The 25,069-nt window shown below is 36.8% G+C and overlaps 1 protein-coding gene across 1 annotated transcript in view; it reads left to right on the top strand.

Moving 5' to 3' along the window:
- The window catches only part of if (inflated), a 48,755-nt gene extending 24,029 nt beyond the window's left edge, over window positions 1-24,726 (top strand). The window contains exons 6-28 of the mRNA XM_066401955.1: window positions 2,675-2,723; window positions 2,906-2,983; window positions 8,804-8,979; window positions 10,225-10,434; window positions 10,490-10,592; window positions 10,803-11,049; window positions 11,100-11,266; window positions 11,318-11,466; window positions 11,548-11,768; window positions 11,818-12,046; window positions 12,102-12,268; window positions 12,321-12,499; window positions 12,555-12,646; window positions 15,591-15,705; window positions 15,919-16,062; window positions 16,114-16,317; window positions 16,374-16,526; window positions 16,576-17,306; window positions 17,360-17,615; window positions 17,762-17,991; window positions 18,225-18,374; window positions 18,450-18,680; window positions 20,371-24,726. Coding sequence (XP_066258052.1) covers window positions 2,675-2,723; window positions 2,906-2,983; window positions 8,804-8,979; window positions 10,225-10,434; window positions 10,490-10,592; window positions 10,803-11,049; window positions 11,100-11,266; window positions 11,318-11,466; window positions 11,548-11,768; window positions 11,818-12,046; window positions 12,102-12,268; window positions 12,321-12,499; window positions 12,555-12,646; window positions 15,591-15,705; window positions 15,919-16,062; window positions 16,114-16,317; window positions 16,374-16,526; window positions 16,576-17,306; window positions 17,360-17,615; window positions 17,762-17,991; window positions 18,225-18,374; window positions 18,450-18,680; window positions 20,371-20,454 — 4,365 coding nt within the window. The 3' untranslated portion in view covers window positions 20,455-24,726. The remainder of the gene's footprint in view (window positions 1-2,674; window positions 2,724-2,905; window positions 2,984-8,803; window positions 8,980-10,224; window positions 10,435-10,489; window positions 10,593-10,802; window positions 11,050-11,099; window positions 11,267-11,317; window positions 11,467-11,547; window positions 11,769-11,817; window positions 12,047-12,101; window positions 12,269-12,320; window positions 12,500-12,554; window positions 12,647-15,590; window positions 15,706-15,918; window positions 16,063-16,113; window positions 16,318-16,373; window positions 16,527-16,575; window positions 17,307-17,359; window positions 17,616-17,761; window positions 17,992-18,224; window positions 18,375-18,449; window positions 18,681-20,370) is intronic.
- The last annotated feature ends 343 nt before the right edge of the window (window positions 24,727-25,069 follow it).

Genomic DNA, 25,069 nt, shown 5'->3' with positions numbered 1-25,069 from the left:
CTTCTAAAATGAAAAACTACTTAATAAAACTTGATGAAAGTAAAGTTCAAACAATGTTGTTGATGGCCATCGGCAACTTCCATTTTGGTCCACATGCATTAATGCATTATAAAATTCCTGCCACGCATGCTTTAATACCGGTATTACTTTTTCCTTATTCTCATTCTCTGCAGTGCACAACTCTTAAAAGATACCAGCAGACTATACCGATTACATAATAAAGTCGTAAAACTTGTCAACCTTTTTCGGCCCTTCTTTGAATTTTGATGCCAGTACCAAATATGTACCAAATGTAGGAAAGTGCACGAACAGAGTTCAACATTATTTTTTTTATGCTAAACTTCATCGTTACAGATCTGCGTATGGTCTTTTGCAGCAAAGATGCCACAAGAATCTATGCTTGGTCCGCTGCTCTATATTCCTTATGTTAATCACCTCACAATTACTTGTTTATTATTACAAGAGTCTGTCTACTAAAACAATTCAATGTGCAGGTGACACCACTTTCTCTGAAAAATGCATTCGAGTGCGAACCAAATGCGTGCACTAATGGCTCAAGTGCAACAACTTGCATTTGAAAATAGAAAAGAAAAAATACTCTCGAATTTACCCTTAAAAGTACGATGTCCATGCAGCCAGCCGGCTTCCTTGGCACCCCTCTAGATTCTAGTAGGTTGAGCTGGAAAACTCACATAAAGAGTTTAACACCCAAACTGTGAAGCGTTATTTATTTGCTTTGCAGAGTTTGCCAATATGCGTTGTCACAAGTTCACAGAGCAGCATGCGGGGTGTCTGTTTCTGGAGGTGAACCATGAGGATCTCGGTAATCAATTTGGAGTTATGTCATTTCAAAATTTGAAAAATTTGAAAATTCAAGATGGCCCCCATAAGAAAAATAAAATCGGAATGTCGGATTTGCATAAAACGTGGTAAAAAAGGAAAAGTTGCAATGACAAAGTGCAAAGAATAAAAATGTTTTTCCAAAGTTTCAACTTTTTTCCAATACCCCTGAAATAAAGAATTTTTCAAATTTTAAAATTGCATATTGTTGAACTCCAAATTGCGTGACTTAACCGACCTCGTATCTTTTATTGTTACCGCGAACCCCATGGTTGAACCCCGAAAACGAACACCCTGTACAATATGACTAGAATTTCTTATAAACGTTAATATTTTAAAAACACTCAACGGATTGGATGACGGTATCCAGATTGTAAAAAGCTGTATTCAGGGTACTGGAAGGTTTGAGTTATAAGAGAATGGTGTTGAGACCTCTTTAAATTCCTGAATATTTTGAGTCATGTTAGATTGAATTACGTATACGCTGACACTGTTGGCTCGCATCACGGACATGTAACCAGAAACAGACATACCTTATATCTCATAACCACTCAACATCCACTTGCTCACATGAAGAATTATCTGGTATTGCCAGGAAAAGGCCATTGATTAGAACAATTTACTGACAAATTTATCTACAAAATAATTTCCATGGAAACTACGAAACTGATCTACACTTATACACAAACTTAAGGAAACTTTTTAAATTTTCAGAAATAAATTAAATAATTATTAATAAAAAAAGTAATTAGACCCTGTGAAACGTCCATATGCCGTGTGTCCTCCGATAGATGAACCAACTCTTGTAAAAGGCAAAAAATGTTCGATTAAAATTTTCATTTTTTGAGGTTCAGCCATGCTTGGTTAAAGACTAATTTCTGACATAACATCATTTTTAGAAAATTAAGTACATATGTTTTTTCATGTCATTTTCAACAATTTTATTTTTACCATTTATTTATTCTCGGACTTCCTTTAAATATTCGACAGTCACATTTCTTTTAAAATGACAGTTGCTCTGCGAATTCTACACAAATGATTACTGATTGGTTAAATGATTAATTTGATGAAAGATGGCTTGAGATAATGAGCCGGACATCTTGGCCGTCCAGATCTCCAGACCTTACGATAATGGATTTTTTTGTTTGGGCAATAATGAAACAAATAGTTTGTGAAGAACACATTCCAAATGATGCCGAAATATTAAAAAAGAGAATAACATATGCAGTTCAATTAATTGATAGAGAACAAATACAGGCAGCTTTTAGAAAACTCCGATACCGTATTGAAAAGTGTGCAAATTTAGAAGATTTAGTGGAGCTTTTGTTTATTGTTAGTTTTTCCAGAATTTCTTTAGTTTTGTTCATTAGTATAGTATATTGTGCCTTTATTTCGCCGCTTCCATAGGTTTCCTCGGTAGTTACCAGGACATTGATCTATTCACACTTAATTATATACCCAACACATCAGAGACTTAAAAGCTTTAAAAATGCAGTTAAGAGAGCATTATTGCAGTTATTTCCATTTAATTTTCTTCGTCTTAAATTATGGGGATGAAATCTGTTGCCAGAGATATCTCAAGACGTTCATGTTTCAATTGCAAATAAACAAGAACGAATAACTAAAATCGATTTGTCATGTTTCACATATCGTTTTCCGCATACGCTTAATCTGCTTCGTATCTGATCAAAGTGTCATAAATGGGCTCTCTTAGCGGTTTCAGGCATGGGATGAACATTTTTTTCCCATTAGGCCATGTAAAGACCACTGTTTTACGTACTTTTGCTAGCAGTATTTATGAGAACTTATTAAAGATGACTAACTTTTATTCCAGGTGGGGGATCGTCTGTTTGTGGGGGCTCCCGGAAGTTACTATTGGCAAGGTAATTATTGATTTTTTGTTTGTTAAGCAATTGTATGATTTTTTTTTAGTTTGTTTTTTAAGGTTGATTTGCAGGATTTCTTCTCGTGAGATCGCTTGTTAAATTTTAGTTTCCTTCAGGCTAAGCCCCAGTAGCTGTCCATTGGAACATGTGAAAAATGTCTTTTCTACTTTATGTTTCAGGGCAAATGTACTCGATTGATGCCCACGCAAGGTTTAACTATACACCCGGCCTGTTGGGCACTACATATGGCGCCAAAGGTATTCTTTTAGCTAGCGTCGGACATACCTACCATCCTAATCAGCGCCACCATTTTAATACAAAATACAGACTAAATATCACAGAAACGATTAATACGATAATAATTATTAATAATTATGGGGTTTTGCACAAATTTTTGGAAAGCAGAGACCACGCTCACTTGAATAACGTGTAAAACCCCATTCGCTTTTCTGGGATTCTTAAATACTTGTGTTCATAAATAAATAGATCAAGTCAATCAATTTTATCAGTCCAAATCAATCAGAAACGAATGTATTGCGATCCAGCCTCAATTTCAATATTTATGAACAGAATTCATTAGTACTTGTGCCTCTACCATTCCATACCATATAAAACTGTATTTACTAGAAGAAATATCGCGCTGTCGCTAGTAAAGAATGCATATAAACACACTCGTGTTATAAATTGTTTTAAGCGAAACTGTATATGCAATAATTAATAGTATTTTAAATCGGTCTGAAGTGGATTAATAGTATCGGTTTGCCGCAAAATGTCGTGCGCCGTTTTAGTTTTATTACTCCGTTTCTCGATGGATCAGTTATGAGTATTTTAAAAATCCCAGAATGAGAAATAAATCAACCGAACATAGCCCTACCAGTCACGACAAACCAACCCATTTGGTGTAGGAGTGTTAACCATCGGGGTGCAGTTTTTACTAATGGTCATTGTTAATCCAGTACTAAATTTTTGGGCTTCTAATCACATACTAAAAAAGAGTTATTGTTTGTTGTATTTTCGTTTTTTCCTCTGGAAATTTGCTAAAATACTGATTGTTCCTACAAAATCATATTTTTTCTTGGTAACTCCGTTATTAAAGCTATGACCTAGTATTTACAAGAACTATTTATTTTAACAGATGGTCGGTGTTACGTCGATAGACCTACGCAATCGCGTTCACAGTGACCACACACTTTTAATTGTCTCAATGATTCGCTACTTAAAAGGCAATAGGTATGAAAAGCTCACTTTCTGCCACTCTTGCCTGAAGGCCGCAAAGCGATGCCATAACAGGTTGATTGATTGATTTAACATTGATTTTTTGAATTCGAAAGACAAAAACCTGATGGGATAATGTCTGGACAACGGGCAGGCCAAAGATGTTCCGAGTGGACACCTATCCATCTTTCAGGAAATGTATATGATGGACATCTCCCTACAACTCTTGTGTTATGTGCTGGTGCACGCGGAACCAAGAGTTGTGTTAAAGCTAACGAAAGATTATCCTACAAATCCCTTTCAAGTAAGATGCGGTAGCGTTCGCTAGTAGGGGAACAGTTATAGGAAAAAGGACCACCAATTATTCTAGTGCCCAATATTCCGATCCACATGTTAAGCTCCAAGTGAAGTCAGCGATGCGCCAGTTTGCAGACAGGGGGGTTCTCGTTGGACCAGTAATGCGTATTTCTTCTGCTGAAACCTTTTTGATCCATCTCACCAAATAATTTTATGTGAAACATTTTAATTGTCTACAAATTTCCGTGGATACCGTTTGCAAAGTGCTCCTTGCCTTTCGTTATGTTAAGGTAAGAGTCCCCGAGAACTTCTAAATTTAAGGGAATGGTACCTTTATTTGCGTAAAACAAACCAAGCTGCTGATTTGGGGATACCTGTGACGAGTTCAATTTCGCGAAGCGATATTTCGGGATTTTCAGTGACCTATTACGTTACATGCTCTTCGTGTTCTTCGTTGCAGCGTTTGTTGCGATTCGTTATTGGTTTTTTATTAGAAAAAATTCTATTAAAATCAACAAATAATTTACCAGAGCCGTATTCAGAAAAAAAGTTGACAATCGTTCTTGACAAACGAAACGCCACAGAAGATTATCACGTTGAAGCTTATAAAACTGCAACAGAAGTAACAAAATGGAGGTTTTCATTTTCTTCCATTTCTTGTCATAACTCTGTACAAAGTGGAAAAGAAATACGAAAAAAAAATTTTTTTCCGAAATAACTGGAAAATCAAAAATAATTTTATAGATATGTTTGCACTGCGAAACTGCTCACTCGAGTGAGCAACTTTTTCATATTTAAGCAAATTTGTATTTATTGCCGTTTACGAGATTCCCATGCTAGACATCTTTTTCTTGGACACACTGTAGTGGAAAAGGATGTTGCAGGAAACTGAGAATTTTTTATGAGAGATTATAATGAGAATAATTATTGATTATTTTACCTTTTAGTTGTAGTCACAATTACTACACCTGTTTTTGGGTAAATTAAGTGTTTTGCACAAAAACTCTTCATTTTCACCATCGCAAACATTGCGGACAGTAACTAAAATTAAAAAAGTCGTTGTGATGCTGGAAAATATCTTGCTTTTGATTAATGAATTTCAAAGGCTAAAAAATATTTAATGATTACTTTTTTTAAATGCAAAAAATAAAATTGCATAGAGGGCCGCCATAGACTCCATGTAACGTCAATTTGTTGCGTCAGAAATGCGCAATGTAGCTGCACAATCGAAACATATACGACAGAAGAGAGATTATGGTATCGTCATTCCGTCTGATTTCGTCACCATGGATTAATACCCCAAACTGTCAATGACAATGTTACGTCCACTTCTATCGTTTGTTTATATGATGGTCTCGATCAACGCTCTTGAAGAAGTGGGTGTAATGATGTTTTTTACAGTTTTGTCCTTCCTTTTTGGCGGTGGAAGTAACGGCGCCCTGACATTTTATGTCTTATATACTTGAGTCATTCATGCCCGTACACAACGCATCTTCGGCAGCAAAGTGACATTATAAGCGTATCGTTGCTCCCGGCGTAGCACTTTAGTTGACAATGACAGAAAAATTGTCGCCATCTTGGTTTCGTAGAAACGCCTTCAGTTTATCCAATCAGAAATCGAAAAATTGAAAGCGGTGTCATAGACATTCTGTAATATGCGATTCAATGGCGTAGCTAATTCGTTCCTTCAACCTAGTGTGTGTCCCAGATTTTATGCGATAGCAATTATCTCAAAGCGTCGTTTAAGCCTGGGTATGAATCAGGCTTTAGCATACCTCCTCAATTACGAACCGCAATTGCATATTCTTACATTTCAACATCAAATAGTGCGAACAGTAAAAGGTCTCAAAAATGTCCCCATAAAACGCTTTGTATCATAAACGAATGACCACAGAATGTGTCCTAGATCCGCCTAGAATTTATGTCCCTTTTCCAATGGATCACCCCGTAGATAATTTATATTATGTGTCGATTTATTTATTTATTTTATTATTATTACAATATCTTTTATTTAAGCTTAAGCGCACTACTATCTGGCCATAAATATTTTACTTGCCCTGTCAAGCTAATGAAAACTTGACTTAAGTTAATTAAACTGACCCAGTGTTGTAATACGTATTTTTAGATGTATTCTTTATGCACGTACGAAATTCTCAGATTTAACGAGCTGTGCCATCAATTCAATTTGTTTGTGAAAAACAAATATTAATCACGCGTAAACGTTAAAGACGGCTTAGAATTAACAAGCTGTTTCGAAGCTTTGCTTTGACCTTAAAAAGTAATACTATACAGAAAAGCCTACTAAAGTAGAGGACATCCACACCACCATCATCGTAGTAGAGCGTTTTCGGGGAATGACGTTAAAATGACGACGTAAAACGCAACTTAAATCTTCAATGCCATTAAAACCACGTTATTTTAACGTCGGACCTGAGAAATCCAGAATTTGATTGATTGTGTGCTTTTTCTTAAACAGTAACTTTCCTCGTGGATTGCGGAGGTTTGTACATTTCACTGCCAGATATGTTGTTTAGTCGTCACGTAGACGTGAAAGCATTATCAACCTCATCAGTTAGTGTATTCATTGCTTGGCGCACATAAGCAAAGGTAATTTTAATTTCGATTGGGTTGGGGGAGTCTGTCCAAGATAATACCCAATTATTGCTATTTTCACCTGATAAGATATGATCTTCTCGGAACACGAACAACTTGAGAATGGATAAAACAATTAATTTTGCTCGAGGCGCTTCAATTCGATTATCGGTTCCGTTATAGAGGGCATTTAGTAAATCTCCCGATCTAGAGGTTGCAATCTGGGTCATAAGGAAACCGACGTATCAATCGCCGACTATTTCGTATCTTGGATCTTTATTATAATAGCATAATACACTATCTTCACCTTGCAGCATCGAATGGCCATAAATCTACTAGATAGTTTATCCCGGGATCGATCTCAGAATTTCTGATTTCGTGCTTAAAATTCTAATAGGAAAAACTTGATGATTTTCAACTTGCACATGTTTATAAATAATTGTTGTGAGCACAGCTGTAAGTTTCTTAATACCTGTGAGCAAAACGGAATTGCGGTCGTATTTTTAGCAGGGGTCTATTAATAATAGCCGCATACATAGGTTTGCTGTCCGTGCCTAAGCTCGTTGTTAGTGAATTTCTTGTGAACATAATTATTATTAGGTATAGGTACTTGGTACAGGGTCTTTATGGGTCGCGGAACAAGACCAAAGGCTAATCAACAATCGACTTCATTTTGGTATTGCCGAAGAGAGATTTCCATCTGAAAGTGGATACTAATGTAAACACCAAAAAACTCGGTTATGAGAGTATTATTGCAGGGTGGGAACGAGATTCTCAAGTAAGGAAAAGAGAGAGAAATTTTGCGCTCTTGCTAAAATTCTTCTTGACGTCATGGTGAACCTTATAGGGCAATTTAACAGAAAGGAAAATTTACTAGAAATTCTTCCCCTGCACATTGAGAAACCGCTAAAAGGACATTTCCCTATCGTACTCATACAAAATTACTACAAATCAATTATTCAATCGTATGCTGCTCAGTTAATATGATAATTCCGTTTTTCCTCGATGCTCCGTAGAGGAAGCGTATGTTGTGTATTTATAGGATATTAACCCAAATTAATTTAAGAACTGCCAGATTCATTGAAAACTGTTGCCCGTTGCACATCATCTTAGCCACTACCTTGAAAACTGTATTTTTAGGACATCTGGAAATAACATAACATTATATCCAGTTAGTGTAGTGTCTCTAGATTTATGTGCAAGGAATGAACGTCATGGTTAACAAATTCCTAAGGAATTTTAAAGGCAGATCCGGAGCGTGCTGTACAAATCGGAAAATCTGCGTCAAACAATAATAAACGATCAGTTTTTCAAATTGCCCTGGGTGACTGTTCCAACTTTCAATGTTTTTACCATAACAAACGTTTAAAAATAGGCTTGCGATGTGGTTTCCTTGTTAAAATCGCTTTATAGAACGATATATGTGGAGAATTCGTACAGAAATTTGTGAGGCAGTAACTCGATCGCTTATTCAGTTATAGCGAATAATTCTCCTTTTACGGTTGTTTCGCTATTGAGAATAATTGGGAATTTGCTGCAGCTTGTGCTAATAAATGTCGTTTATGATGTGGGTTTTATGTTATAAATAATGCGTTTAGCTGCGAAACACTGTCATAGATTTTAAATGCTTATATTGGTTGCTTTTAGGTAATATCGTACTCATAACGGCTTACAGCTTTGGGTGTATACATTTTCACCTGATCCTATGCATATAAATTCATAATTTTATTGATATCTAATTACAAAGTATTAGGTTTCAGTAAGCTCACTTAAGAGGGATTCAACTGTGGTATGGGATACCCACCCTACTTCTCTGAATCCACGATAAGGTGATTGACTGATTAGTCTTGAACTCAGACTTTAATGAATTACTATGCAAAGGATTCTCCTGACATTTTATTAGTTACACTCAAACACCGTAGAATGAATCACACAAAATTTCAATTTTATTGTTTACCGATAACCACTTCCAGGTTCTGTGCACCAGCAAAGCCTTGAAATCAGGCCCGCAGTATTCCAAACCCGCGAAGGAAAACAACAAGATGATGATTCTTACTTGGGTTACTCCACCATTGTGGGTGACTTCCTGGGTACCGGAGAACAGGGTATTGCTGTTGGGATGCCCCGCGGAGCGGAGCTGCATGGGAAGGTACCTATCTGCATTTTGAAGTTCAGTGGCGGACATGTATAACCGAACAGTTCCGTGTTGAGTTTGAGAGTACTGTTTATTTCTTGTCATAGTCTTATTTACTATTAGGTCTAATGCAATATTTTATTCGTTTTTAAAAATAACAGGAATTAACATTCGTCTTCTTGACGTTATGGTGAATGTAAATCTTTCATACTCATTTTCCTGATACAAGCGTTATGCCATAATATAAAAATCCGACCTTTTAAACTTTGCTAGCATGATAAATTCCATAAAAACGAAGAAATTGAGCAATACTCGACTCTGATTTCGTCGTTTCTATGGAGATTTTCTTTCTGGACAAACTATCAAGAATTTAAAAACCAGATTTAGAATCTTCCCAAGGCTATACTGACCGTCATAGGAAATACCTTTAGCGAGGGTGCCTTTTTTTGGTCACTAGGAAAATCTTCTAAAGACGTCCAGCCTTTTGTACTAGCGACCGGGTAGTGTTGGATTCACCGAAACGCTTATTAACTAAAAATATCGGAATTTTTCTGTGCCCAACCTATGACTATCCGGAACTATCCCTGGGGTATAAAGACATCGAAGTCGAAGAGGCGTGAATTCGGTGTCCTTTGTTCTTCTCATATTTTGCATTCTTTTTTCTATTTAGTTTAACTCCTTTTTGGTGGATTTCAGGCATTAGGATCGGCGTGTTCCAGTCGTCCTTTTTACTTCCTTCAGCATTTCTTCTATCAGGGATTCTGGTGTTAGTGCGGCCACGCATACATTTAGTTCTTCCCGTTGCAACTCAAAATCAAGATAGTGAAATATGCTGTATTCTGCGGTATCGATGATTCCGCATGTTCACCGGTTTTTTTAATCCGGTGCGTAGACTTTCTGAAACTGATCGCTGAGTGCTGAGCGCTAAATACGCCAGATAGTAATTCTAACATCGAAGGCCATTAAAGAGAAACGCCCGGTATACTTTCTCCATCAGGCCCATTGGTCCTGACTTGATAATTGTTACCAAAACAAAGCAGATAATAGAGGAAATTAAGCAGACAATTAATTTTATTATTAAACAAACATGATTATATTTAACAATTAAATTGTCTCTGGTCTATTTTTAATACCGAAAAAGAGAGTAGTGAACATTAGGCCGGGTAGTTGAGTTTTGTGTCCGGGAACTCACTGATTCCAGGACCCCACTTTTAAGTCATCACTCCTTTAAGCCGATAACTTCCACATTCCTATTTATAGGTCCTTCTTTTTACTTGGAACCTGACCAATTACAAAAACATATCAGGAAGCCAACTAGGGTCCTATTTTGGCTATGCGTTAGCATCGGGGGACATCGATGGAGATGGTAAACTGGATCTTATTGTCGGGGCTCCCATGCACACTGAACCCAACACCGAGGGCAAGTACGACGTAGGGAGGGTATATGTCTTCTATCAGGGGGGTGCTTATGTAAGTTTGAAGATAAGTTTTCCTAAAAAGGAAAGTGCAATGTTGTTTTTTGCAGATAAGCTTCAACAAATCGTCATTCATCGACGGCATAAATTCAAAGTCCAGATTCGGTCATAGCGTTGCCTGTTTGGGGGATATGAACCAAGATGGTTACGATGGTAAGCTTCCTTTTTGCTGATACAGTTTTTCTGAAGTACTGACGAGAAAACGAAAGAACAATCATTTTCCTCAATTTTTTATAACATGCGGCCACGTTCCCTAATCATATCTTAGCTCGGATTGCTGTGCGTTTTTGCCATCTTCAAAAGCAATTATTGCTGAGGGTGGCATTGCCATTTCCCTAACTTCAACTTTGAATGACGTTGTAGACTTTGCCGTTGGCGCCCCATATGATGGGGAATTCCAAAAAGGTACTGTCTACATTTACTACGGCTCTTCTAAGGGCGTTCTCGAAAATTATGGACAAGTGATACATGCCGAGGAAATAAACACCAAAAGCGGCATTCCCCTCAGCACTTTTGGCTTTTCTGTCACCGGGGGAATGGACATGGACGGGAACGATTATCCCGATTTGGCCGTAGGGGCGTATTTGTCAAGTTCCGCATTTTTCTTCAGGTTTGTCCTCATATTAATATGAGAAAGTTAGTTCATGTTTCATGCGGCAGGTCTCGGCCGGTGGTGCGAGTGGAATCCTTCGTGCGATTCAGGACCGAAAGCAAGCAAATCGACATCAAAAAGAAAAACTGCAATTTGCCAAATGGGCAAAGAGGCACCTGCACTAGCATTGATTTTTGTATTAAATATACTGGAAAGGGCATTCCTCAGCAAATTCGTAGGTACTTAAACAAGAAAATTTACTGTTATACTTATGACCCGTCTTCAGGCCTGAACGTTCAGTATATCCTGGATACGAAGAAACCAAACATTCCGAGGATGGCATTTTTGCGAACAAAGGCGCATACTATTAACGAAACTATCACCTTATATAAGGACGGCCAGGACACTTGTCAAACCGAAGAAATTTATATTAGAGTAAGTAGTCTACTAAACTGGAAAACTCTGTGGTCATGCTCGCTTGCCGTAAAAATGATAAAATTGATGTTTATTTCAAAGAGCGATATTCGAGACAAACTAACACCCCTAGAGGCCGAAGTCAAGTACTTTATGATCCAAGAAGACTCCTCATCTTACGGTAGAGCCAGAAACCCACAGTCGCAGCTTAAACCTGTCTTAGACTTGAACTTGCCGCCTTCTAGGAAAGATTCCATCAGCATTCAGAAGAATTGCGGCCATGACAACGTTTGCATTCCAGATTTGCACCTCAATATCACGAAGTAATTTTTTTCATTAATTTAATTTTTAAATTAATTATACTGGTTTTAGGAACGTTGAGAAATACTTACTGGACTCCCACACCAATCTTGAGTTCGATATCATAGTTTCAAACTTAGGAGAAGACTCTTTTGAAACTACCTTAGATTTAGTGTATCCTGAAGGTATTTATTATAAGAAGGCTGAAGTCAAGGAGGATATGCAGGGAATTTTGTGCAGTCATTTAGAGAATCGGACTATTAGCTGTGATATTGGCAATCCCTTGCCTGCTAGAAAAATTGTACATTTCGAAATCATTTTATTTATAATAAGTCCTACAGAAGGTAATTTTTTAGGCAAAATTCAGGATGATTTTCGTGCCCTACGACAAACAGGGTTCTCCTACCTATGAATTTGACGTCACAGTTAACAGTACCAACCCTGAGTTAAACGAGACCATCCTAGATAATTACAGCCATGTCTCCATTGAAATTTGGGTCGATTCCGCCTTAGATGTCAGCGGGTATTTAAACAACTAAATAAAATTTTGTAGTGTCTTTGACGATTATTTTTAGACGATCGATCCCGCAAGAAATCTACCTCTCAAACACCACACAATACTCGAGCGAGACAATAGACAGGGAGTCAGATATAGGGCCTCAAGTTACCCATCTTTATACCTTGAAGAACAAAGGCCCCGCCACGATTTACGAGGCTGAAATGTACTTATTGTGGCCGTGGCAAACTTTGGCTGGTAGTTTAAGGGTTGTTAATATTTAAATTTAGATGGTTTGAAAATATATTTTTAGGGGAGGACTTATTATATTTGCTGGAGCAGCCTCACGTGCCAGAAGGTGTAAAGTGCGAGATTCCAGCCCCTGCAAACTACAAAAATTATCAAGTAAGGATAGAAATTCATATATATACATATATATATATATATATATGTATATATATGAATATATATATATATATATATATGAATATGTATATACCGGGTGATTCACGGTCGATGGTAGGTTAGACGTTTCTGGAAGACTGATATCACGATTTTTATGAAAATTTGCATAAGTAGATAAATGAACTTGCCCTATCGACGTAAAATATTTTCAGTCATGCAGCGTTGCCGGTTCTATCAGAAAATACTAGCATCTCCGATATTTTAAATGGAACACCCTGTATATTTTTTCATTTTTGGGTTCTACATTTCATACTAATAACTTCTGCATTTAACTTCCTATACTTATCTCTAGCAGTTTTCGGAATATTATTTAATTTTCTTATTTTTTGTTCAAAGTGAGGCCTTTAATAAAACCTCTGCTATAACGTGATTTGAATTCACAAAGGGACAAAATTTTGAATATAATTTGTGAAAGGTCCATCAATTTATCGCATGTAATTAAGAATGTTCTGTCTTATACAGGGTGGCTCAAAATTAATGGTCTTACGGGTAAACAGTAAAAGTGTCTAAAGTGTGTTTTTTCAAATGAAACCCTCTGTATATTACTAGCCATGCTGAAAGACAATTAAATTTCCTTTAAAATGATGTGGTACATCCCTATACCTAAACCATCACGTTTCGAAAATAAAAGCTGTTTTGTCTTTAAATTGAATTATTTAAAGATATTTGCCAAAGGTGGCTCTGCGACGCCATAATTGTTGAAAACTATGCAATTGTTTGAACAGTTTGACAGGCGGCGTTGTTGTAATTTTTTATTTACGCATTTTTAAGAATAGTGAGTCAAAAACAGTGAGAAAATGCCAGAAAACAGTTATTCAAATGAAGTGTTGATGAAATTATTTATTTTACATGGACAATGTGACCAAATTATAGCAAGGACCTGCAGAAAGTTTAATGAAATGTATCCTGATTTGCAAACAATAAACGAATGGAAGTTTATAAGAATACAACAAAACTTCATTAACCATGGCTCGAAAAAAGTGAACAATATTAAATGCATATTTACATAAGATGTTCAAAATGGCCACCATTAGATTCCAAACACTTTAATATGCGCTCGTTTACAGATTCCGTCGTGGCCCTCTGGATCTCATTTGCATCAAGCTCACGAAAGCAGTTGGTTACACGTTGACGCAATTCTTCCTTATTGTTTACTGGCTCGATGTAAACTTGTTCTTTAATCTTACCCCATAAGTAAAAGTCCAGCGGGGTAAGATCAGGAGATCTAGGAGGCCAATCCCAGGGTCCCAAACGTCTGAACCAACGGTCGTCAAATAGTTCATTTAATTCCCTTGTTACTTCCTGGGTACAATGGGCCGGTGCTCCATCCAGTTGAAACCAACAGGTGCGATACTCTTCTAAACTCATATTATCTACACAGTGACTTACTATAGTTCTTAGTATTTCGCGGTACTTAGCAGAATTTAGTGGTTCGTCGTAAATAACGAAATTCAATTTATTATTCTTCAATAAACAAAATACATTAAAACTGAATTTTCCTTGAAATCCTATTTCTTTGGTTACATGTGGATTATGATGAGTCCAAAAGTGCTTATTGTGTCTATTGAAAAAGCCTTCTCGTGAAAATTTGGCTTCGTCTGACCATATTATGTTTTTAAAAAAGTTAGGGTCTTCTTGCTTTTTTACTATCATAGTTTCACAAAAATTGATTCTACGTTGGTAATCATCTGGTTTTAAAGGCTGGACTTTGGCGAACTTAAATGCGTGCATGTTATGATTGGTGAGGATTCGCTGAATGGAAGCATATGCTAAGCCCAAATCATCTTCGGCACTGCGAATAGACGATTGTGGATACGCGTAGAAGTAAGCTAATACATTCACAATATTTTCTTCATCAGCAGTTACAGGTTTCGGTAATTTAGGTTCGGCCTTTAGTCTCGAGCCATGGTTAATGAAGTTTTGTTGTATTCTTATAAACTTCCTTTCGTTTATTGTTTGCAAATCAGGATACATTTCATTAAACTTTCTGCAGGTCCTTGCTATAATTTGGTCACATTGTCCATGTAAAATAAATAATTTCATCAACACTTCATTTGAATAACTGTTTTCTGGCATTTTCTCACTGTTTTTGACTCACTATTCTTAAAAATGCGTAAATAAAAAATTACAACAACGCCGCCTGTCAAACTGTTCAAACAATTGCATAGTTTTCAACAATTATGGCGTCGCAGAGCCACCTTTGGCAAATATCTTTAAATAATTCAATTTAAAGACAAAACAGCTTTTATTTTCGAAACGTGATGGTTTAGGTATAGGGATGTACCACATCATTTTAAAGGAAATTTAATTGTCTTTCAGCATGGCTAGTAATATACAGAGGGTTTCATTTGAAAAAACACACTTTAGACACTTTTACTGTTTACCCGTAAGACCATTAATTTTGAGCCACCCTGTATAAGACAGAACATTCTTAATTACATGCGATAAATTGATGGACCTTTCACAAATTATATTCAAAATTTTGTCCCTTTGTGAATTCAAATCACGTTATAGCAGAGGTTTTATTAAAGGCCTCACTTTGAACAAAAAATAAGAAAATTAAATAATATTCCGAAAACTGCTAGAGATAAGTATAGGAAGTTAAATGCAGAAGTTATTAGTATGAAATGTAGAACCCAAAAATGAAAAAATATACAGGGTGTTCCATTTAAAATATCGGAGATGCTAGTATTTTCTGATAGAACCGGCAACGCTGCATGACTGAAAATATTTTACGTCGATAGGGCAAGTTCATTTATCTACTTATGCAAATTTTCATAAAAATCGTGATATCAGTCTTCCAGAAACGTCTAACCTACCATCGACCGTGAATCACCCTGTATATATATATTTGTAAGCTTTATGGTGTTTATGTAATTTTTAGTTGGATTATAATCTGAAGCCAATATGGGAAAGACTGCAAATCGATGCTTCCAGCCACGGAGTTGGGACTTCCAGTTACAGCTCGGTTAAAGTGGAATCTGGAAAAAGCGTTCAAGGTTTGTTTTTTTGCCATTTTTAAAGTGTTGCTCTTGGCTCCTTAAGGGTAAGTACACACTGCGAGGAATTGCAGGCTCGCAGGAATTTGCTTTGCATCGAGGCACACTTACCCTAGATCGGCCATTCTGTAGCATCTTTTCGACACATATTATTATTATGACAAATTGTTTCCTCCACGATTGGCGAGTAACTTTCCTTCATTGTAATTTTAGCTGTTGCTGGTGGTACCCGCCTCAATAGCAATTCCCAAGCGACCAAACTGGATGAAGAAATCAAAAGTTCCTCAGGCGATGCATCGGAGATTTTCGAAAAAAGACACAACGACACTCTCGTTAGCAGCGGGCAGGACACCAGCGGTGATTATAAAGAAATTTATCAACTAAAACCTCTCTATCAAATTATTTCAGGTGTTATTAAGGCGGGAGAGACTGTAAACACGAAATCCGAATGGCGCACCGTTACCATAGATGGGCGTCCGGTGACCAAGTGGACTAATGTGACCACGGTAAGAGACTCCACTGGAAAGATTGTCAAGACATTTTATTCCACTGATGATGGCGGAACTCAAATGGCTACAGGCAACAACTTTGATAGTTTCGGACAAAGTTCTGGTAAAATTTCAAGATACATGAAAATGTGTTTTGTGATTGAAATGTTGCTGTTCCAGGAGGATATAGGCATCGTTCGAAACCAAAAGTTGTGTACACTTCATCTGGAGGCGTCGGAAAGGCTCAAAACGAAGAAAATCTTGGCGTTTCAGGACAATTTGGTTCAACTAACGTGGCGACTCACGAAGATAGTTATGAAAGAAAGACTAGCGGTGAGTTTGATTATTTTATAGACAACCAAATTTCGAATCCCCATTATAGGCCATCAGTTGGGCAGTGGAAATATTAACGAGCAAAAATCCCACGAAGAACACGCTTATACAGTGGGTGGAGGCCCTCGAGAAGGGGGCTTTAGCACCACGCCCTCATATATCGAAAATCAGACTACGAGACGTGGCCCAAGCACAACTCAAATAGAACAGGCTAACGAGGCTCGGCTGAGATACGAGGAAAGGCGACAGCATGAGGAACGATTGAGATTGCACGAGGAACAGAAAAGGAGATTTGAAGAAAAACAACGCCATTCAAGTAACACTGTAGGTCAAAACGTCGTGTTAACTCAGGATGAAGAGCATTTGAAATACGAGCAACGTCATAAACAAGAAGAGGAAGAAAGACGGCGCTATCAAGCACAGCTTCAGCGCGAGGAGGAGTTACGAGCGGAAGAGAAAGCACGACAGCTAGCTTATGAGGAGCAAATAAGAAAGCAGGAGGAAATTAGATTGCGTGAGGAGAGGAGGAGGCAAGAGATAGAGACACAAAGGAGGCGACCTGCAGGGGAGGATAATAGTCGAAGGCAACAGCAGCAAAGAGAGGAGGAAAATAGACGGCGGGTGGAAGAGGAAGAAAATAGGAGGCAAGAAGATATCAGATACAGGCAGGAAGCAGAACGGCGTAGGCAATATGAGCTTGCAGAACGAAGACGAATTGATGAAGAAAGAAGGAGACAATGGGATCAACAGCAATCGGGGTCTACCTCATGGCAACAACAAGTAAAACTTGCGCCGTTTTCGTTTCAAATTAAATTTTAACTATTAAATTATAGGCGTCCCATATCCAGGGCGGCCGCTATGGCGAGCAAAACGGGTACGCCCAAGGAGTTTACCATGGTGAGCCCGAGTCGTCTGGTGGGCGTGGAGGAGTCCTGTTTAATCACACCTGGACAGCGGAAGGTACTGCCACCATCGATGAACCTAACCAAGGAGGAGGACAACTTAATTTCGGTGAAGCTGCGGCTTCAGGAAATAGTTTCAGGACTCAGACTATTGATTTAGGAATGGTAGGGCGAGGAGGAGCTAACGGTGAGTTTTTGTTATAGATTAGTTTGGAAGTATTTTAATTCATATCAACCAAGGCTTAAAAAGCGATTAGAAACGCTAGGAAATCGTCTCTAATTTCAAATCGTCAGATATTGGCCTATATTAACAAACGTATAACGCGATTTCAGACTTATCAAGGCAACAATCATCAGGCCAGGACCAATGGACCCGATCGGGACAACGTACCAGAGGTGGTTCGTTCTCAGGTACCCTTGGTGAAGGCATTTCCCATCATGATGAATACAGCTCTGAATGGGAGCGCTCCAGATGGGAAGAACTTGCATCCCGCCACATAGAACGAGACAATGTTCTTACCGAGGAACCCGATTTGAGTCATCACCATCGGGGAAAAAGACAGGTATGTGGACGGTTAATTTAAAGAAGCTTTCAAGTGACATTCTGCAAATTGTGATCATGCGCAGACAAAGAAATAGTGTCCGCTGCGATGATCCGGATTTGACTCCCGGTCGTTTAAACTATTTTATTTTTATCGAGAACCACATGACACTACAATATAAATCATCATCGGAAAAATGATTTTCTTAATCTTTTGAATTTTGCCGCTTCCTGTAGACCTTTGATATTTTCCAGCCTGCTGAGATCGATCCAGAAATCGATGAAATCCTCAAATGTACCGCGACCCGTTGCTTTTACGTGAAATGCACCGTAGGAGAATTGAAAAAAGATGATTTTATTTCAATCGCTTTGAGGTCAAGACTGAACGTCCGTGCCATTAGACAGGTTGGTCTCACGATTTTTCATTCAATTATACTTCATGCTACCTATCATGCTACCATGCTTCATACTACCTTTCAGCTAAGTACTACCCAACCGGTCAAATTGTCCTCGATGATGGTAGCTAGGATATCTCAGCTGCCCTACATAGGCAAGCCAAAGGATGCGGCCCTTCATAGTCACGAGATCTTCACGGATATTCCTGCGGGGGAACAGGAATTGACCCCTCAAGCTGTTCCGCTTTGGATAATTTTGCTATCTGCCATTGCGGGGACTTTGATATTGTTGCTAGTCATTTTATTGTTATATAAGGTATATAGAAATATTGTTACGAATCATACTTTATACTCTCTAGTGTCAGCAATATCGCCGACTTAGGCGCATGCAACTTGAGCGCATTCAACAATTGCCAGTATTCCACTAAAATTGGTCCTATTTTATAAATAGAAGGCCGTCATGTATTAGTGTCCTTATGACTTCACGTTATTGTCAGATATGAGTCATGCACGGGCATAATCTGTACATATACATTTAAGACGTAAAATGTTAAGGTGACATGAACTAACGAAAAATGATGGTGATGAGTCTTGGCCATTCCTTCAATCTTTAGTGAAATGTATTGCCTATATTTTTCACTGCGATATATTGCGTGAAATATCCACTCAACGACTCTTTTATTGAAAATGTGAAGTGGCAAGCTCTTGGAGTTATATGATATTGTTTGAGATGGGGAACTGAGTCAGACTCTAATTAGACCACCGCTTCCTAAGAAACAATTTTGACTATTCGGGTCTACAACGGTGGATTTCACTAACACGGAAACTCTAACGGTGACCAGATATCAGCACTACCAAGATTTACCAGCTCTCCTACTTTCAATCCCTCTAACGACTGAGCGAGCGGATATATTTCCCCTTGCAACACAATAGCCGGTGGCTCATTAAAAATACCATACTTCAAATAATTCCTTCAGGATGTCGGGGACTCATGGTTTAAAGGTTACAAAGATATCCGTTCAAACCACAATAGGATTAGCATTGAAGTAGCGTCTGTGGAGGAATTGGTGAATAAGGGCGTGAAAGCACAACACCGCCCACAATTGGTGTAACGAAAACAAAGAATAGACGAATCAACAAAAAATTGGAAAATACTTTGTGAGGATCACAGAAAACCAATCGAATTTACAAATTTTAAGGATATTTTTAATAGAACGCTACGATATAATACTGGAAATAGAACCTTGAAGAAATGGAAACCTTGAATCACTGAAACAAGTAGGTAACGTCTTATGGAACTCATTATGTAGAATAAATAATGTGGCGAATGAGTAAGACTGGCGGTTTGTCCCCTGCGATTATGTTCGACTTAGGAGCGGATGAGTTGGCTATGTCTGACCCGCAGGACAGTGCGTCCGGCGTGCCTGGTGATGTGCGCCCTATAAGGTAGTTGGTAGGTTATACGTAAGCTTTTTATACCATAACAAAGATGTGTCTTGATTGTGTATATATGCACGAGCTCTCTTGTTTGCACCTAAGTCGACAATATTATTAAGGTGTATAAAGAGTATGATTCTTGACAATTTTCTACCAAAAATGTAATATGTAATTAATATACAGTGTGGAAGTTTTGGATCGAACAGTCCATATAACTAAGATGCCGAACATGTGCAGCCAAAATCCTCGAACACGTTGATCTTTATTTTTTCTTACGGTTTTTTTTAATGGCAAATTCATGTATACAGGGTAGTCCAAAAATCAAGTACAACCACCAATTTCATTTTTTCAAATGGAAACACCTATTTTTTATTTCATTTTTGAATTCTACGCAAAATTCTAAGTGTGTTTCATATACCTAAACACAACAGACCTCGAGAAATTTACGATTGAACATATCAAAAACTGGCCGCATATGTTCGACATCTTAGTTATATGGACTGTTTCATCCAAAACGTCCACACTGTATATTATGTGAACATATATATATATAAAATTTTGTTTTTTAGTGTGGATTCTTTAAGCGGAAAAGACCATCTTCTGCCCCTGAAAGGCAGCCGCTACGGACCAATGGGTACCATCCCAGTGACTAATAATAATTAACGCAATTCCTAGTGTTATAACAATAATAAATTGGTCGATATACTGCCATATTTTATAACGCAATTTTATCACGCAGTGACTTTTCATCGGATTTTAGATATGCGCATTGAAACTCATCACGGAACAGCTAAAAAGTGATGTAATTATCGAGGAATGCTAACACGAAATACTAATATCCATTAACATATCTGAACACTATTGAAAAACAAGAGATGTTACTGTAATAGATATCGATGTGTTCATAGGGGCCTATAACAATGACTGAAATGTATGGTGGCATAAGATCTGAATTATTTTCGTTCAATTGTTGATCTCAAAGGAATTTGTATGCCGATCAAACCAGCCCCCAGTGCCAGATTTAGGTGTTTAAGATTATAATTTTAATAATATACTTAGCCTCGACTAAAGTAAATTACGCTTAATTTAACTTATTTTTGAAGGTACATTTGTAACTTATTATTAGGGTTAATACTATTCGCAGCTTTACGCCATATTTTCTTGTTATTAAGTGTATTAGGTGTATAAATTAATTCTCGGCCCTTAGATAAAATTGATTAAAACACCTATCTGAATTTACAAATTTTTCTAACTATATAGTTCGCTTTGAAGCACCATCTGTAAGCTATCAAACCACTTAATTTGATTAACCTAACCGCGAAGAACATTACAAAATAAAATGTCGTCTGACAAGCAGCACTTAAGGCACTGTCTTCTTTTCACTTTTCAACTTAAAAAAAATGCCGCAGAAGTGCTAGACATGATTTGTTCAGCCTTGGGAGAGAATGTTGTATCTTATAGTACATGTAAAAAATGGTTTCAAAAGTTTCGGAATGGAAATTTTGATCTCGAAGATGAAATACGCCCCGGTCAACCAAAAAAGGTTAACGATGAAGAGTTGGAGAATTTACTCAATGAAAATCCCTGCCAAACACAAAAAGAGCTTGCTGATTCACTCGGAATGACTCAACCAGCTATTTCGATACATTTAAAAAAATTAGGAAGGATACAAAAGGAAGGTCGCTGGATACCCCATAATCTTAGCCCAGAAAACAAAAATCGGCGCTGCGAAATTGCAAAGTGTCTACTGACACGATTCAGAAAAAAAGACTTTTTAAGTAAAATTGTTACTGGAGATGAAAAATGGATATTGTATGACAATCCTAAGAGAGAAAAATCGTAGGTTTATCCGGGAGAACCATCAGTAAGTACTGCAAAATCAAACATCCACGGAAAAAAATTGTTATTGAGTATTTGGTGGAATTCCAAAGGTGTAATTTATTATGAGACACTTAAACCAAGAGAAACTATTACTGCTAACCGTTATCAAGACCAATTAATAAAACTGAGGGATGCTATTGAGGAAAAAAGACCTTTTAATGGTAGTGGAACAAGACAAGTCATTTTGTTGCACGACAACGCGCGACCACATACGGCAAAAGACACCATTGACATTATCTCTGCGTTGGGCTGGGAAGTTCTCCCTCATGCGGCGTATTCACCAGACCTTGCACCTTCTGATTATTACCTTTTTCGAGCATTACAACATCACCTGGTCGATACACACTTTCAATCTCTCGAAGAAGTCCACCAAACAATGGAAGATTTTATCCAATCAAAATCACCATCTTTTTTCCGAGATGGGATTCGAAAATTACCTGATAGATGGCAGAAATGCATCGAAAGTAAGGACAATTACTTTGATGATTAAATTGTTATTCTTTTTTTTATAAATAAAAGTCTAAAGTGTTAAAAAAGGGCCGTGAATTAATTTATACACCTAATAAAAAATATGTGAATTTATGGGTTTTTTCAAGAAAAAGAAACAGGGGAGGATAGGTTGTAAACAACTGGGTTGTTTCTGTCATCACAAATACAGGGTGTCCCACTAAGATGTTCGCAGAGGATAACTCAATAACTATTAAGCTTAGAGAAAAAGTGTAAAGACAAAACAGACTTAATTTTTTCAACACTACAAACTAAAAATATTTTCGTTTGTACAAGGTTCAGCATAAAGCTTGTGCAATATGAAACTTCTTTATTTCAAATGGAACACTATGTATATTTTTGCACTTTTAGATTCCAGGAATTAAACTAATCAAATAACTATTAGATTTCCCTACACCTAAACCTAACCGTTATTGAGATATTTTGATTTAAAAGAAAAAAATTGCCAAAACACCATTCCATTAAAATGTAAAATTCCTAGCTGTTATCAAAGTTGGCTTTATGAAACTTTGTCGACATGTTAACCAGACATAATAGATTAGATTGGCAGGAAAAGTTTTTATAAATATTATACAAGGTGCCCAAAAAAAATATCGCATTTGAAGAACTTTGAAAGCAGAAAAGTCGATTATTTGAAATGAGACACCCTGTATATTTTTACATGTCTGGATCCTAAATTTAATTCTGAATCGATTTCTATTAGGGATCCCTATGCCTAAAATTAACGGTTTTGCCATAATTTACGATTTTTTTATTATTGGCTAATAATATTCCGAAATATCTTAGATGCCTTGGAAAAATATGGCTCGTTCCCCGCGCTAACAAAAATTAAAGTAAAAAAAAACAACAAAATTAATATATTAAGTATATTTTAACAAATGTTCTAGATGTCCACCATTTTGTTGTGAGCAAATACGAATTCTTTTTAAAAATGAATCATGTGCCTTTCTTAAAGTTTGCACATCAATCGTCTGGATTATAGTTCTAATTCTATTTTTCATATCTTATTTTGTTGTAGAAACAGTTTTATACACTTCTTCTTTTATATATCCCCATAAAAAGAAATCCAATTTAGTTAGGTCAGGCGATCTAGCTGGCCAATTAATAGGTCCTCCCCTTCCTATCCATTTATTTTCAAAAATGGTATTTAAATATTCTCTTACTGAATGACTAAAGTGTGGCGGAGCCCCATCTAATTGCAGCCACATGAGTCTAATTGTTTCTAATTATTAGGTGTAGGGAAATCTAATAGTTATTTGATCAGTTTAATGCCTGGAATCTAAAAGTGCAAAAATAGTAGTGTGTGTAGTGTTCCATTTGAAATAAAGAAGTTTCATATTGCACAAGCTTTAAGCTGAACCCTGTATAAACGAAAACATTTTTAGTTTGTAGTGTTGAAAAAATTAAGTCTGTTTTGTCTTTACACTTTTTCTCTAAGCTTAATAATTATTGAGTTATCCTCCGCGAACATCTTAATGGGACACCCTGTATATTGAGAATTTTTACAAAAAAATATTATTGACTTTGTGATGTTTACGACCTCACCTATAGGTATTTATGTCTGTTAATATATAATTATAAAGTTCCGTACAGATCTGAACATTTCGTCGAAAACCCAACGTTATAAGAAATCGATCGGCATACGGAATCGCAAACAGTTTGAATTTACTACTTATTATTTTTCTTTTAAGTTGCAGTGAAAATTAAATTAATTGATCATAGCTATTCTCCGCAAGTACTGTGTGGATGAACGATTGCGTCTAAACGCAAAAAGATATTAAAGTTTCATTTTGGATATATCTTAACCATGGCGCATTTTAAAAATATTTTGTATTATAAGGTCTCATTAGAAACAAGGTGACTACATAAAATTGTATTACCTGAAATAGGACACGCTATATATTTTCAGACATTTAAATAAATCCCTTCAAGTGCTGTAAGAAAATATATTAGGTATGACCACTAGTTTAGAAAATGTGGCGGTGTAAATGACGAAAATCAGTCATTTTTGAAAATTCGCATCTCACTCCCATCGCAAAGCATTTGCCGAATGGAGATGGTTTTGAACTTACTTGCGAACACGTTTGTGGCCACGCCAAAGTTAGCAATTCTTTTGCCGTGTGGTTTTTTGTTCGCCAAAATGTCCAGATTTGTATGTATGAAACTTAATATGGCCAATATCATTTATTGAAATTAACTGAACTAAAGAATGAAATTAGAAACCATAACAAGAAACAAATTATTGTGATCTGATTAATGGGGTTTGATTTGTTTATTGTTGAATGATGAAATTATTGAAATTCGTCTATTTTATTGTATATTTGTCGTGGGCGTTTAAAATTAGAATTTAGAGAAAATGTCAGAAAACAGCACTACTGACAAACTAGAACAATCCGAAAGTGCACTTATACAAAATTATAGAGAAGATGAAAAAATGTTGTATAAAGTGTTCTAATTTGTACATTTTTGTTAACTGTAATATTTTTAATTCTAGGAAATTTAACAGTGTCTGTGAATAAACTTAAATTATATTGTTATTTTGCAGTTTTTGTTCAAGTGGCGGTTTTAGGAATAGATGATACTTTGAATAAAGTATTATGCTGCGCTTAAATTTGTCCACTATCTTTATCAACATCAAAGAGACGCAATTTCATATCCCAATCCACGTTAGAATGTAATTGAAACATCTCCTTAAACAGCTACCTACAGTCGTAACACAATGCATATTGCAATGTATATTTCTATACGTAATATGTATGTATACTATTACGTATTTCTGCATATAACATAGTTTTCTGCCGTGAAATATGGAAAACAACAAAGCGGCAGAATTCAGGGCTGTCGAAACCCTATATTTAAATAACTTGCAAATCGGCTAAA

The sequence above is a fragment of the Euwallacea similis genome, chromosome 24 (genome assembly GCF_039881205.1).
Source record: "Euwallacea similis isolate ESF13 chromosome 24, ESF131.1, whole genome shotgun sequence".
In the NCBI taxonomy this organism is placed as follows: Eukaryota; Metazoa; Arthropoda; class Insecta; order Coleoptera; family Curculionidae; genus Euwallacea; species Euwallacea similis.
Note: the sequence above shows the minus strand (reverse complement) of the source record. Positions and strands in the feature narration are given on the sequence as shown.